Source organism: Lagenorhynchus albirostris, chromosome 10, assembly GCF_949774975.1.
Source record: "Lagenorhynchus albirostris chromosome 10, mLagAlb1.1, whole genome shotgun sequence".
NCBI classification, from domain to species: Eukaryota; Metazoa; Chordata; class Mammalia; order Artiodactyla; family Delphinidae; genus Lagenorhynchus; species Lagenorhynchus albirostris.
The window spans coordinates 81,249,187-81,263,625 of NC_083104.1; the positions used below are offsets into that span (position 1 = coordinate 81,249,187).

The following is a 14,439-nucleotide window of genomic DNA, read 5'->3' on the forward strand; positions in this document are numbered from 1 at the left end:
TGTGGTTACCCTCCAGGGGAGGGGGAGGGTTGTGAGGGGATTACTGGGGGGCAGGGTCTAGTCAAGGGCAAATCTCATCTCCACACTTAATCTTTGGCAGGAGGGTGTAGGCGTGACTGTACTATGATTGAAGTAGTTTGCAAAATTCTGAAGGGTTTTCTTAGAGCGTGGGAGTCCTTCAGGCCATGGTCCATGAGGCCCGAGCAAGCAGCCCTGACCTGACCCGCGTACCGGGCTTGCCTTCCAGCTTCCAGCCCTCCAGCACGGAGTCTAGAAGGAGGAACTAGAGTGTGTCGGGGACCACAGGCAGGGGTGGGGCTGTGACGTGAGGGCGGGAGGGCGGGGCTGTTGGCAGGTGAGCTGCCAGGTCTCCCAGGCTCCAATCACTCTGGAGACTGAGCCATGGGGGGAAAACAGGACCAGAACGAGGTCTACGGTGAGGCTGGGGGCAAGGCTGGGGTGGGGGCCCAGGACCCGGCGAGGGAGGGGAGGCCTGCTCCGGGGAACGGTGGCTGGGCCGGCACCAGGGAGAGGAGCTGAGGGGAGTCGTGGTCCCCGAGGGGAGGGCCCAGGAAACAGCTGATGGAAGGAGACAGAGTCAGGGTCCTCGGAGGAGGATGGGGTGCAGGGGCTGGGAGCCATTGCTGAGGGGCCTTTGGGGTGTGAAGCCGGGGTCTGCGTGAGGAGGGGCACTGGAGTCCCTGGGACGAGGGGGTGATGTCACACCTGGACTCTGGGCCCCTCAGGACAGGGCCCCGGGAAGCAGAGCCTGAAGGAGGCAGGGTCAGGGTCCTGAGCAGAGGAAGGGGCTCAGGGGCTGGGAGGAGTGAGCTGGGCTCTGGGCCGCTGTCAGGAGGGACAGCTTGGGGTCCCTGAGAAGGAGGCAGACTTTCAGCCTGGACTCTGGGTCTCTGAGAGGAAAAGGCGCTGGGGATCTGCCTGCCGGGGTCTGTGAGGAGTGGCGGCGGAGGGGGTTCTGCTGGGGGTCCCTGAGAGGAGTAGGGGCTGCAGATCTTGGTGGAGAGAGAGGGCTGGGGACCAGCCCCCTGGGTTCTCTGCTAGGAGGGAGTCTATCTCAGAGTGGGTTAGGAAGAGGGGCAGCAGAGTTCTGGGGCTCCTGTGAAGGGTAAGGCCTGAGGAGAAGGAGCGGGCAGCCTGTCTCCAGCATCTCTGTGAGGGGCAAAGGCTGGGGGGCTGCCCCGAGGGGTCCTGAGGACAAGGGCAGGGGGCAGGGTGGAGGGGTCTACAGGGAGGGGGAGCTGGGACCAGCCTCTGGGATCCCTTTGAGCAGTGAGGGCTAGGGAAGGAAAGAACCCCAGGGGAGGGACCTTCCAGAGGCGAGGCTTGGTCCGAAGGGAGTAGAGGAGGGAGCAATGGGGACACTCCACAGACTTCCTGGAGCAGCTTTGGGTCAATCATCAACATCGCGTCTGAGAACCACGGAGGGACAAGGGTCCAGAGCACCTGGGAGAATGGACCGCACCCCTTTCCACTCTCTGGCTCGGCCCTCTGTCCCTCCTCCCCGCCCACACCGGACCCTGGCTGCCTGGCCTCACTTCCTCCCTGTGTGTACTCAGGGAGGACCAGGAACAGGACGGGCCACAAGCTGCCCGGCTCAGGTGTCACCCTGACTGCTCTCCCAGAGACTGGCAGTAGCCTGGGGACTAAGCTCCCTTCCGGGTGGGGGTCTACAGCGCCCCCCGCCCAGTCCCTGCGGGAATCGATGACTTTGGCTGAGGGCCTTGAGGTGTGACCCGTAAATGACCCATAAAAAGCTGCCCTTTCCCCTCCCTCCAAGGCCGCCCGGTTGGAGTTCACAGTGATCAGTGCAGCTGCTGACCAAGCCTTGCTCCTACCTTTCCTGTTCTCTACTTTCCCCTCCTGCCAGCCCTGCCCCTGTCTATCTCCCCCCAGACTCCTGAGGGCCAGGTAGGACCCTGGTGCAGGGTAGCTCCTGCTGTGGGGAAGGGTCTGGAGGGACTGGAAATGGGGGGAGAGACCCCTCTCAATGCCTCACTCTCCACACTCCTCCCCTTGCCCTTCAGGGAAACCAGCCAAATATGACCCCTCCTTCCGAGGCCCCATCAAGAACAGGTGAGTTCTGGGCGCTGTGCTGCTGGGCGGGGGGGTGGATGGGGGCGGTGTCTGGGTTTTGCTTCGTATTCGCTGAAATATTGGTAAGAAACTTGTGAGGAAAAAACCTCCTGCCCCAGGAGGGTGGTGGCCCTGGGGAGACTGTTGTGAGTGGAGGGGCCACAAGGGGGCCTCCCGGCTGCTGGTGATGTTCTGTGTCTTGGCCTGGGAGCTGGCTACACAGGCATGTGTCCTTTGGGAAAATTCATCCAGCTGAACACTTCTGAACTGTGCCCTTTCCTGTTTTAAACTTCAGAAGAAAGTTTACCCACCCAGAAAAAGGTTTTCTTAAAGAGAATAAAATGAAAGCTACCTATGCCTACTTTCCAGCATCCCCCAACTCTCCAAAGCACGACTCCTCCAGACCATGCTACCCCCCCCCAGCATCCCCTCTCCAAAGGTTTCCCCCATTTCTCTCCAAGGAGCTGCACAGATATCATCTGCTGTGTCCTCTTCTTCCTCTTCATTCTGGGTTACATCGCCGTGGGGCTTGTGGGTGAGTTTCTGGCAGTGCAGAGCTGGGCAGTGGCTGGGGGACATTATTGTCCCAAGGAGGGACCACACCCACAGCCTTTCCCTCTTAAATCCCTGCCGCACTCCAGTGATTCATCTGTGTGTCTCTGTCTCCAGCCTGGGTGTATGGAGACCCCCAGCAAGTCCTCTACCCCAGGAACTCTACTGGGGCCTATTGCGGGATCGGGGAAAACAAGTGAGTATGAAGGCAAGAAGAGGGGGCAGGAGGGAGATGAGATGGGGGATGGGTAGGGGACCACTCCACCTCAGCCTCCCTGAATCTCACCAGTCCAGGCCACGTAGAACAGCCTCCACTGCTGGCCAGTGGCTTCTGAATCCTCCTAGAATTAGGAGGCAGCAAAGAGTCATGGTTAAATGCACAGGTTTTAGGGTTCAGAGATGGTCATTTGAATCCCCAACTGGGCTAAGTAAGTTCTGGTTTGTGACCTCCGGCAAGGTACTCAATATCTCTGAACTTTGATTTCTTCTTCTGAAACACAAGGATGATTCCAGAAGCAAGGCTATCAGTCCCAGCATGCAGGAAACGTTCAGTAAATAATAAAAGCACTAACCTTTATATGGCATTCCAGGCAGGCAGTGTACTCTACACACACAAACTCATCTAAACCTTGTGAGGTAGGTGCTATAATTTTACATGTGATGGAACTGAGGCAGTGAGTGGTTAGATGACTTATTCAAGGTCATAAAGCTGGCTCCAGAGTTCAAGCTCTTAACCATTTTGTTAGCAGTGGAGATGCTGAATTACTCTGGGCAATCTTTCAGGTGTCTCCCATACCTCCCCAGCTGAGCTGAGCTTCCAGAGGCCAGGAACTGGGCCCATTGCACTCTTTTTTTTGTTTTTTTGGTGTTTTTTTTGCGGTACACGGGCCTCTCACTCTTGTGGCCTCTCCCGTTGCGGAGCGCAGACTCAGCGGCCATGGCTCACGGGCCCAGCCGCTCCGCGGGATGTGGGATCTGCCCGGACCGGGACACGAACCCGTGTCCCCTGAATCGGCAGGCGGACTCTCAACCACTGCGCCACCAGGGAAGCCACCCATTGCACTCTTGAGGCACAGCCCTGGCAGTCCCTCTCTTTCCCCAAGGCTTGACCAAGCCCTTATGCATACGCTTCCTTCTCTCCTACAGAGATAAACCATATCTCCTATACTTCAACATCTTCAGCTGCGTCCTAACCACCAACATCATCACGATCGCCCAGAATGGCCTGGCGTGCCCCACACCCCAGGTCAGAGTCTGGGACCTGCCTCTGTCCCCAGATCTCCCCCAGGGTCTGGATACCAGCCCCTCAGCACGCTCTCTGCCCCCAGGTGTGTGTGTCCTCCTGCCCAGAGGTCCCATGGACTGTGGAAACGGACCAGCTCTTACAGTCGGTTGGGCAGGTCTTCTATGCAGCAAATAGGAACTTTTGTCTGCCAGGGGTGCCTGGGGACATGGTGAGTGCTGTTCCCAATGTCATTGCTAAGGAGGGTCCATAATGAGGGAGGGTGGGAGGGGGAGTTGGGTAGATGATCGTGGTGATAGAAAGGGGACTCACTCCTTCATCTTGCTCTGTGTCTGTGTGTCTGTCTGTCCTCCCCCCACCCTCCAGCAAGTGCTCCAAAGCCTGAGACAGGAGCTCTGCCCCAGTTTCCTCCTCCCTTCCACTCCAGGTGAGAAGCCACATTCCTTCCTCAGACATCATCCAGTCCTAGATTTTTTTCCCTCAAACAAGGGAACCAGGCTCAGAGAGAGGCAAGTCACCCAGCTTGTCTGTGACAAAATCGGAATGAGCACCAGGTCTTCGTTTTTTTTCTCTGCTGCATGACCATCCTACAGTCAGATCACCAGTGCTTATTATGTACCTGCTGTGTGCTAGGTACCGGGGACAGGTGAAGCGAAGATGAAAACTGCTCCCCTTTTGGACTACATCCTAGGTGGTGAGATCAGAGATGTTCACGAAGCGATGGCATGAGATTGCCACGAGAACATACGTGGATGAATGTACACACATGCATTTATGTGCAGGCACAGGAAACAGACTGGAAGGATGTTCACCCAAATGTTAAAGTGACTGCGCTGGGTGGTGGGATCACAGTTGACTTTTTTTTTTGCTCTTTTTCCCAAATTTTTTTTTTTTTTTTTTGTGGTATGCGGGCCTCTCACTGTTGTGGCCTCTCCCGTTGCGGGGCACAGGCTCCTGACGCGCAGGCTCAGCGGCCATGGCTCACAGGCCCAGCCGCTCCGCGGCATGTGGGATCCTCCCGGACCGGGGCACGAACCTGTGTCCCCTGCATCGGCAGGCGGACTCTCAACCACTGCGGCACCCGGGAAGCCCTTAAATATTATTTTTAATAGAAAAAAATGTAACTATAGCATGAGAAAAGATATCCAGCTCTCAGTAGGTACAATAGGAAGTATCTCCAATGAGTGCTCCAGGGTCAGATAGATCTGGATTTAAATTCCAGCACTTTCCAGCTGTGTGGTCTTAGGAAAATGACTCAACCTCTCTGAGCCTTGTTTCCTCATCTTTAGAATGTAAATGCAAAGCAAGTCTGCCTGGCAAAGCTGTTGTGAGGGTCAAGATAAATGGCTCTGTAGGCACATAATAGGGGCCACAGGAGATAGGGGTGGGGCCAGAAGACTTCCTGGAGGGGGTGAGATGGAGATGGAGCTGAACAGGGCATCATGGATGGGATTTCTGGAGGAGGAAGCGCAAAGGTACAGAGGGGAGGGGAAAGTGGCTGGGCTCAGACGATGGGGCCTTAAAGCCTGGCCGTGAGCGTGGGCACTCTCCAGGGCAAGGCATCTGGAGGTGTCTGGCCAGCAGAGTGACCTAGAGCCCTGGAATGCCAAGGTCCGGGCTGTGCCGTGTCTCCCGGGCACTCTGGCAGGGGCTGGATTGAAGGGTGGCAGGGGTGGGCGTGGAGGTGCTGTAAGAGGCAGGCCAGAGGACAGGAGGGTCTGAACCCAGGCAGTGGCAGGGTGGGCAGGAAGGAGTATTAAGAGACAGTGAGGGAAGCATGGGCTCCTGGGCCAGGAGCTCCCTTTCGGCTGTGGAATCAAGAGCAGCCCTCTGAGTGGGGCAGAGCCCTTCTCGACTCTGTCCCCAAGGGCACGACGGGCTGGGGTGGGGGCCAGAGACTTTCAAGACAAACTCTGGACCCTCCCACCCGGTCGCCCGGTTCTCTCCCTCCAGCTCTGGGACGTTGTTTTCCATGGTCCAATAGTACTGTGCCTGAGCTCCCAGGGATCTCCAACACGTCCATCGCCCAGGGCATCAGGTGGGCATTCCCTTGCCCCTACATCTCTGTCCCGCTCCCCCTTCCCACTCACAGCCCCATCTGACTCTGTCTCTCCCCACCAGTGGTCTTCTTGACAGCCTCAACGCCCGTGACATCAGCGTCAAGATCTTTGAAGACTTTGCCCAATCCTGGTATTGGATTCTTATGTGAGTCACCACATTCCCCTGCTCTTGTCCTTCCCTTCTCCCGACTCTGACCCTCTATCCCTTAGCCCACCGTCTGAAACAGAGCCTTTGGGCAGGGGAGGTGGAGCCAGAGCTCAGAATGGATCCCAAGTCCAACAGGATTTATAAGAGAAAGCATGTGGGGGGTTCTGATCTGGGGACATTGGGGGTTTGAGGAAAGGTATTTGGGGGCCTCTGAAAGGGGAAAGGTATGGGGGATGTGGGGTGACCCTCACCTACGTTTCCCTGCCCGCAGTGCCCTAGGCGTGGCTCTGGTCCTGAGCCTGCTGTTTATTCTGCTTCTGCGCCTGGTGGCCGGGCCCCTGGTGTTTGTGCTGATCATAGGGGTGCTGGGCGTGCTGGCGTACGGCATCTATCACTCCTGGGAGGAATACCGCGTACTGCGGGACAAGGGTGCCTCCATCTCCCAGCTGGGCTTCACCACCAACCTCAGCGCCTACAGCAGCGTTCAGGAGACCTGGCTAGCAGCCCGTGAGTGCCCTGCCCACCCATGAACCAGCCACCCAAGGGCTGCCCTGGCCATGACCCAGGCCACTCTGCCCCCTGTCCACCCTCAGTGATCGTGCTGGCTGTGCTTGAAGGCATCCTGCTACTGGTGCTCATCTTCCTGCGGCAACGGATTCGCATCGCCATCGCCCTCCTGGAGGAAGCCAGCAGGTCAGGGCCCATGTGGGAAGGAGAAGGGGCAGAGGGCAGGGGGGTGGGCCCAGGATGGGAGTGCTGGAAAGGTGGCAGAGCACTGGAGGAGAAAGGCAGCATAGCACAGTGATTAACATTGCTGTGCGGCTTAGCCTTTCTGCACCTCAGTTTAACCATCTGTAAAATGGGGGTAATAATAGTTCCTACCTTGTAGGGTTTTCATAAGGATTAAGTTAATTAGTGTCTTGTCAAGTGCCTAAAACATGAAACAAGCCCTTACTCACCCTGAAGCTGCCCCTGGTGGCTTCTCTGTGGCTCTAGTTTCCTCTAAAGTCCCCTTGAGCCTGATTTATTCAGTTCAGTTCTTTTAGGGAGCTCCTGCTATGTGCCCAGCCTTAGGGGGAAGGAGCAGGCCCTGGAGAGGGCAGAGGTGTGGCCTGTGCCAGGGTCGGCACCGTGAGAGGATGGGTGGGGACGGGGGGGCTAGCTTCACTCGTGTACTGCTCTCATCTCCCTGCAGAGCTGTAGGACAGATGATGTCTACCATGTTCTACCCGTTGTTCACCTTTGTCCTGCTGCTCATCTGCATTGCCTACTGGGCCATGACTGCTCTGTATCCTTTGCCCACATGACTGGGCCCTCCTGGAGCCCTTGGGGGTGGGGGGCAGGGCAATACTTTTGTAGACAGTATGCCTTAGTGTGATTGGAAGAAGGCACCCCTTCCTCCCAGCAGACAGCCCCGCCTTGAAAGAGCGAGCACAGGCTGAATTTGAGCCCCTCTGTGCAGTGAACAACCTGCTCAAGCTCCTGGGAAGCGGTTGCTGAGGAGGGGAACTGTGGAGGCCCCCGTGTCACCATGCTTTCCTTGACTCCCCTCTGGGTACCTGGCCACATCTGGGCAACCCCAGTACGTGTTCTGGGCGCCCAACATCAGCTTGTCTGGCTGTGAGAATGTGCCAATGAATACATCATGCAACCCCATGGTGAGGATTTGGGGTGGATGTGGAGGGGCACCAGTAGGGCTGAGGGGACCTTAGAGAACAACTGGTTCAAATCCCTCATTGTGCAGAGGAGACTGAGGACCAGAGACGGCAAGGGGCTCACTCACGGGTCACAGAGCAGGCCCCTAGCAGAGCCAGAAAGGGAGTCTATCTGCAGACTCCAGATCTCCCGCTGAGCCACCCATTGTGCTGCAAGAGGATGCGTGCTGTGCCCAAGGGCAGGACCACGCCCTGGGGCAGGTGGATCTCAGAACTTCTCCATCCCTCCCCAGGACATTCCTCTGCCTAGAGAACCATTAACCACTTCACCCTTTCAGTCTCAGTCTGCTCACCTGTAAAATGGAGATAATCTTAATATCTGTGCCTCAGCATGGCTGTGGCCGTGGCCGAGAAAATTAAAGGACACTGGGCACATGAAAGTATAATGGCTGGCACCTGATAAGAGCTGATAACTGTAGATGGGTTTTGTTTAGGTTATCTTTAGTTAGGCTTCCTCAGAACACACTGTTCTAGGCGATAAGCAGGTGGGCTCCCTGGGGGCCTGGGAGAGTAGCTGCTACCCCAAACTCTCCCCTGTGATGTTCCCAGGAAGTGAGGCTGCACTGCTGGGTATTTACTGTCAAAGCTTTCATGTGGCCACCACATCAGAACTGGGACCATGGGCTGTGCCCACAGGCGTCAGCCCCACTCTAAAAAAGGAGAGGGAGGTCGTTTACATTTAAGAAGGACCCATTATGTGCCAGGCACTGGCTATACAAAGCCCCAAATGAAGTACTTCTTGCTTTCAACTTGCTTATGCCCTAGCGGTGGGGACTGACGCAAACCCACAATTACATACAAAGTGGAAAGTGGTTATAAATTCTTGTTATAAAATTTCAAACAGAGCAGTCCCTCCCTTAGGAAGCTTGCACAAGCCTCTTAGATGGCCTCATCCACCAGAGGGCAGACAGCAGAAGCAAGAACTACAATCCTGCAGCCTGTGGAAGGAAAACCACATTCACAGAAAGATAGACAAGACGAAAAGGCAGAGGCCTATGTACCAGATGAAGGAACAAGATAAAACCCCAGAAAAACAGCTAACTGAAGTGGAGATAGGCAATCTTCCAGAAAAAAAATTCAGAATAATGATAGTGAAGATGATCCAGGACCTTGGGAAAACAATGGAGGCAAAGATGGAGAAGATGCAAGAAATGTTTAACAAAGACCTAGAATTAAAGAACAAACACCTAAAAAAAAAAAGAACAAACACCTAGAAGAATTAAAGAACAAACAAACAGAGATGAACAATACAATAACTGAAATGAAAAATACACTAGAAGGAATCAATAGCAGAATAACTGAGGCAGAAGAACAGATAAGTGACCTGGAAGACAGAATGGTGGAATTCACTGCCACAGAACAGAATAAAGAAAAAAGAATGAAAAGAAATGAAGACAGCCTAAAGACCTCTGGGACAACATTAAACACAACATTCACATTACAGGGGTCCCAGAAGGAGAAGAGAGAGAGAAAGGACCCAAGAAAATATTTGAAGAGATTATAGTCAAAACTTCCCTAACATGGGAAAGGAAATAGCCACCCAAGTCCAGGAAGCCCTCCAAGTCCATCCATGTTGCTGTAAATGGCAACATTTCATTCCTTTTTATGGCTGAGTAGTATTCCGTTGTATTTATGTACCACATCTTCTTTATCCATTCATCTGTTGATGGACACTTAGATTGCTTCCATACCTTAGCAATTGGAAATAATGCTGCTATGAACATTGGGTGCATGTGTCTCTTCCAATTAGTGGTTTTGGGATGTTTTTTTTTCAGGTGTACAGCCAGAAGTGGAATTGCTGGGTCATATGGTAGTTCTATTTTTAGCTTTTTGAGACACTTCTCACACTGCTTTCCACAGTGACTGCGCCAATTTACTTTCCCATCAGCAGTGTACAAGTGTTGCCTCTTCCTCACATCCTTGCCAACATTTGTTGTGTTCTTTTTGATGATGGCCATTCTGACAGGTGTGAGGTGATATCTCATTGTGGTTTTGATTTGCATTTCCCTGATGACTAGCGATGTTGAGCATCTTTCCATGTGCCTGTTGGCCGTCTGCATTTCCTCTTTGGAAAAATGTCTATTCAGTTCTTCTGTCCATTTTTTTTTAATATATTTATTTATTTATGGCTGAGTTGGGTCTTTGTTGTTGTGCGCAGGCTTTCTCTAGTTGCAGCAAGTGGGGGCTACTCTTCGTTGAGGTGCTCAGGCTTCTCATTGTGGCGGCTTCTCTTGTTGCAGAGCACAGGCTCTAGGCGCGCGGGCTTCAGTAGTTGTGGCTACCGAGCATAGGCTCGGTAGTTGTGGCGCACGGGCTTAGTTGATCCGCGGCATGTGGGATCTTCCTGGACCAGGGCTTGAACCCATGTCCCCTGCATTGCCAGGCGGATTCTTAACCACTGTACCACCAGGGAAGCCCCGTTCTGCCCATTTTTAAATCAGGTTGTTTGTGTTTTTCATGTTGAGTTGTATGAGCTGTTTTTACATGTTGGATATTAATCCCTTATTGGTCATATCATTTGCAAATATTTTCTCCCATTCAGTAGGTTGTCTTTTCTTTTCTTTTTTTTTTTTTTTTTTTGCGGTATGCGGGCCTCTCACTGTTGTGGCCTCTCCCGTTGCGGAGCACAGGCTCTGGATGCGCAGGCTCAGCGGCCATGGCTCACGGGCCTAACCGCTCTGTGGCATGTGGGATCTTCCCGGACTGGGGCACGAACCCGTGTCCCCTGCATCGGCAGGCAGACTCTTAATCACTGTGCCACCAGGGAAGCCCGTCTTTTCATTTTTTGATGGTTTCCTTTGCTGTGCAAAAGCTTTTAAGATTAATTAAATCCCATTTGTTTATTTCCTCTGCTTTAAGAGACGAATCTGTGTTTTTTACTTTTTATTAGGGAAATTTTCAGACACACACAAACATGGAGAATCCCTGTACTCAGATTCCATAACCTTCAGCCTTCTGTTCTTGTTTCATCTATTTCCCTACCCATCCCCCACCCCTTGCAATTTTAAAAAATTATTTGTTTATTTGGCTGCGCTAGGTCTTAGTTGCAGCACGTGGGATCTTCATTGTCACGTGCAGGATCTTCATTGCCATATGCAGGATCTTCGTTGCAGCATGCAAGATCTTCAGTTGCAGCATGCAGACTTCTTGCGGCATGCAGACTCTTAGTTGCAGCATGTGAACTCTTAGTTGTGGCATGCATGTGGGATCTAGTTCCTTGACCAAGGATTGAACCTGGGCCCCCTGCATTGGGAGCATGGAGTCTTAACCACTGGACCACCAGAGAAGTCCCCCGTGCAATTTATTTTTCTTGAGTTTTTTTTTGTTTGTTTGTTTTTGTGGTACGCAGGCCTCTCACTGTTGTGGCCTCTCCCGTTGCGGAGCACAGGCTCCGGACGCACAGGCTCAGCGGCCATGGCTCACGGGCCCAGCCGCTCCGCGGCATGTGGGATCTTCCCGGACCGGGGCACGAACCCATGTCCCCTGCATTGGCAGGCGGACTCTCAACCACTGCGCCACCAGGGAAGCCCTCGAGTTTTTAAAGGCAAATTCTGAACATTGTGCCATTTCACCTTTAAATATATCGGGATGGATCTCAACAGATAAGGACTTTTAAAAAGCATAATCACTACACCATTATCACACCAAACAAAGTTAATGGTTCCTTAGCATCATCTGATACCCAGTCTGTTCAATTTTGCTAGAAAGTGCTTTGGTTGAAGTTGCAGAGGCTGCTCTGGGAGGGGACAAGCTGTTCAAGTGCAAAGGAGAGCTAGGCATTGGTCACACTGCCTTCATACCATTAAGGCTTGGTCCACACGGCCTGGGAGCTCTTGTGCCGTCCAGAGACTGGAGACTGAAGGAAACTAATTACACTCACACAATAGGCAAGCTGAACCCTGTCTGAACCCAGAGATGGATCTCCTGGAAGGAATGGGCTTCCCCAGTTCTGGGGAGGCTGTTACCACCCTCTGCTCTGGGAAGGCAGGAGCTGGTTGGGAATGAGCCTCCTCTGCCTGCCTCCCCAGGACCAGCCGGTGAACTCCTCCTGCCCAGGGCTGATGTGCGTCTTCCAGGGCTACTTGTCCACAGGCCTAGTACAACGTTCTCTCTTCAACTTGCAAATCTACGGGGTCCTGGGGCTGTTCTGGACCATCAACTGGGTGCTAGCCCTGGGCCAGTGTGTCCTGGCTGGGGCCTTTGCCTCCTTCTACTGGGCCTTCCACAAGCCCCGGGACATCCCTACCTTTCCCCTGAGCTCTGCCTTCATGCGCACACTCCGGTAAGCCTGGGGCAGGGGGCTGGGAATTATGAACCCGGGAGTCGTCTGACTACCTCACTAACCCCTGTGCAGTTACCACACCGGGTCGCTAGCCTTTGGAGCCCTCATCTTGACCCTGGTGCAGATAGCCAGGGTCATCCTGGAGTACATTGACAACAAACTGAGAGGTGAGTCGAGGTTGGGGGCTGGGCAAGGCTAGGCTGATCAGCTGGATCCTTGGGCGCTGGAGCGGGGGCAGTATGCGGTCAGGGGCCAGTGCCCAAACATGAGCCCTCCTTACCCCCAGGAAGCCAGAACCCTGTGGCCCGCTGTATCATGTGCTGCTTCAAGTGCTGCCTCTGGTGTTTGGAAAAGTTTATCAAGTTCCTGAACCGCAATGCATACATCATGGTGAGCCCACTACATGAGCAGCCCCTTGCTCTGGGGGCCCTGGATGCAGGTCTCCTACCCTGGCCTAGGTAAGCTCACCACAGGTAACCCTGAACTTTCCACCTCACCCAGATTGCCATCTACGGGAAGAATTTCTGTGTCTCAGCCAAAAACGCCTTCATGCTGCTCATGCGGAACATTGTCAGGTCAGGCTGTGGCCCCCCACCTCCGTGCTCTCCCACCCATAAGCATGCTGTGCTCAGAAGGGCCTTGAGCTGGGTTTAATCTCTGCTGCCTCCATCTTGAAATGTGAACAGTTTTTGTTTTGCATCTGTCACGGCCAATTATATAGCCAGTTCTACTCCCACCCCTGCCAGGCCTCTTACCCCCAACCTACCCCAACTCCTTGTACAGGGTGGTCGTCCTGGACAAAGTCACAGACCTGCTACTGTTCTTTGGGAAGCTGCTGGTGGTTGGAGGTGTTGGTAAGGACCAGGGCAGGGAGTTACAGAGGACAGGGGTGCTGGGCAGTTTAAGAGGTGACCTCAGTGGAGTGATGCTGACCTCCAAATCTCTCTCACAGGGGTCCTGTCCTTCTTTTTTTTCACCGGTCGCATCCAGGGACTGGGTAAAGACATTGAGAGTCCCCAACTCAACTACTACTGGCTGCCCATGATGGTGAGTGACACCCCCCAAACCCCCCAGGCCCACCCTCCACCCCACCCCATCCCCGACACCCGCTTCACCCTCCAACTCTCCAAAGGAACCCTAAGGGAAACCTTGCATCTTGCAGACCTCCATCCTGGGGGCCTATGTCATCGCCAATGGCTTCTTCAGCGTTTTCGGCATGTGTGTGGACACTCTCTTCCTCTGTTTCTGTGAGTCACACCTCTACCTCCTCTCCTCAACTTAAAGGTACCAGATCATTCAGGCTTTTCTGGTGCTTCTAGAAACAGCGACCTCGTGAGTTACAGGAGCCAGAGGCTCTTCTAACATCCTCAGGGCAGGTGTTTGGGAAGAAAGGAGGGAGTGAGCCCCCAGGCTCCTGGGCTCTCCCAAGAAGGAACATTCCAGGGGAGAGGCCTCTGGTATCTTCCCCTAGAAAATCTGGGAAAGAAGTTAGCCACAGGACTCTTCCCAGCAGGTGGCTGTAGTGAGTGGGGATTTTCTCACCCTACTGTATGCGTTCATTCAGGGTTTCATGTGTACCGGGCTCTGCCCTAAGCAACTGACATGTGTTTTTTCCGTTAATCCTTATCACGCTGTGAAATATTTTTGACACCCCCCCACCTTTACAGATGAGGAAACTATTACATAACCTACCCAGTAGGTTGCAAAAACTGCCCCCCAAAATCAGCCCGTGGTGGCGCAGCCTGGAAACCAGGGAGCTGTCTCTTAGTCCCTGGTTTTCCCGGGGAGTGGGGTTGGCTCCCAACGGTGCGCTCTTATGAGTCTATGTCGTGCCATAGTGGAAGACTTGGAGCGGAACGACGGTTCCGTGGACCGGCCCTACTACATGTCCAAGGCCCTTCTGAAGATTCTGGGCAAGAAGAACGAGGTGCCCCCAGGAGACAAGAGGAAGAAGTGAGAGGCGTAGCTCTGATCCAGGACTGCACGCCGCCTGTACAGCCTCACAGCCTCAACCCGCCTTCCAGATCTCGATTTTGTAGTAAAAAGATTTTATTAAAAGACTGATATTTTGTTTTCTCAAAAACTCTGGGACTTTTATTTCCTCCTACATGCTGCTCTTTTTAACCTCGCCTGGCTCTTTAAAATAGATCCCGCCCCTATGACGTGACCCAGGTGCCTCGACCAATCAAAAGGCTCTTGAGGAGTAATGCCCGCCCCCTTCTTCACCCCAGCCAATACGCTTCCGGCCGGGGTCACGCGCTCCGGCGCTTCAATGGGGGCCAATTGGAAAGAGGAAGCTCTGAGGCGCTGAAGGGTCACGTGGGGAGTCGTGCCAGGGCCAAAGA

General features: G+C 53.8%; 1 protein-coding gene across 2 annotated transcripts; it reads left to right on the plus strand.

The window, feature by feature from the left end:
• The first annotated feature begins 402 nt into the window (after positions 1–402).
• Positions 403–14,125, plus strand: SLC44A4 (solute carrier family 44 member 4). 2 transcript variants are annotated; one of them, XM_060164233.1, is made up of 21 exons: positions 403–436; positions 2,046–2,094; positions 2,556–2,629; positions 2,764–2,842; positions 3,793–3,892; positions 3,975–4,100; positions 4,256–4,316; positions 5,843–5,927; positions 6,011–6,094; positions 6,369–6,604; positions 6,691–6,790; positions 7,293–7,385; positions 7,653–7,755; positions 11,841–12,094; positions 12,167–12,261; positions 12,381–12,484; positions 12,596–12,669; positions 12,878–12,948; positions 13,047–13,141; positions 13,257–13,341; positions 13,933–14,125. In XM_060164233.1, exons 1-21 carry the CDS (start codon positions 403–405, stop codon positions 14,049–14,051), a joined length of 2,121 nt encoding a protein of 706 aa, XP_060020216.1. In that variant the 3' UTR covers positions 14,052–14,125. The 2 variants fall into 2 exon arrangements, with proteins under 2 accessions (XP_060020216.1, XP_060020217.1); XM_060164234.1 differs by lacking the exon at positions 3,975–4,100.
• The last annotated feature ends 314 nt before the right edge of the window (positions 14,126–14,439 follow it).

Bases quoted from the DNA above. Each gene is read 5' to 3' on its own strand.
- SLC44A4 (XM_060164233.1), top strand. From the start codon at position 403: ATGGGGGGAAAACAGGACCAGAACGAGGTCTACG. The intron at 2,095-2,555 runs GTGAGTTCTGGG...TTTCTCTCCAAG, and splicing joins CGAGGCCCCATCAAGAACAG to GAGCTGCACAGATATCATCT. The intron at 5,928-6,010 runs GTGGGCATTCCC...TCTCCCCACCAG, and splicing joins TCCATCGCCCAGGGCATCAG to TGGTCTTCTTGACAGCCTCA.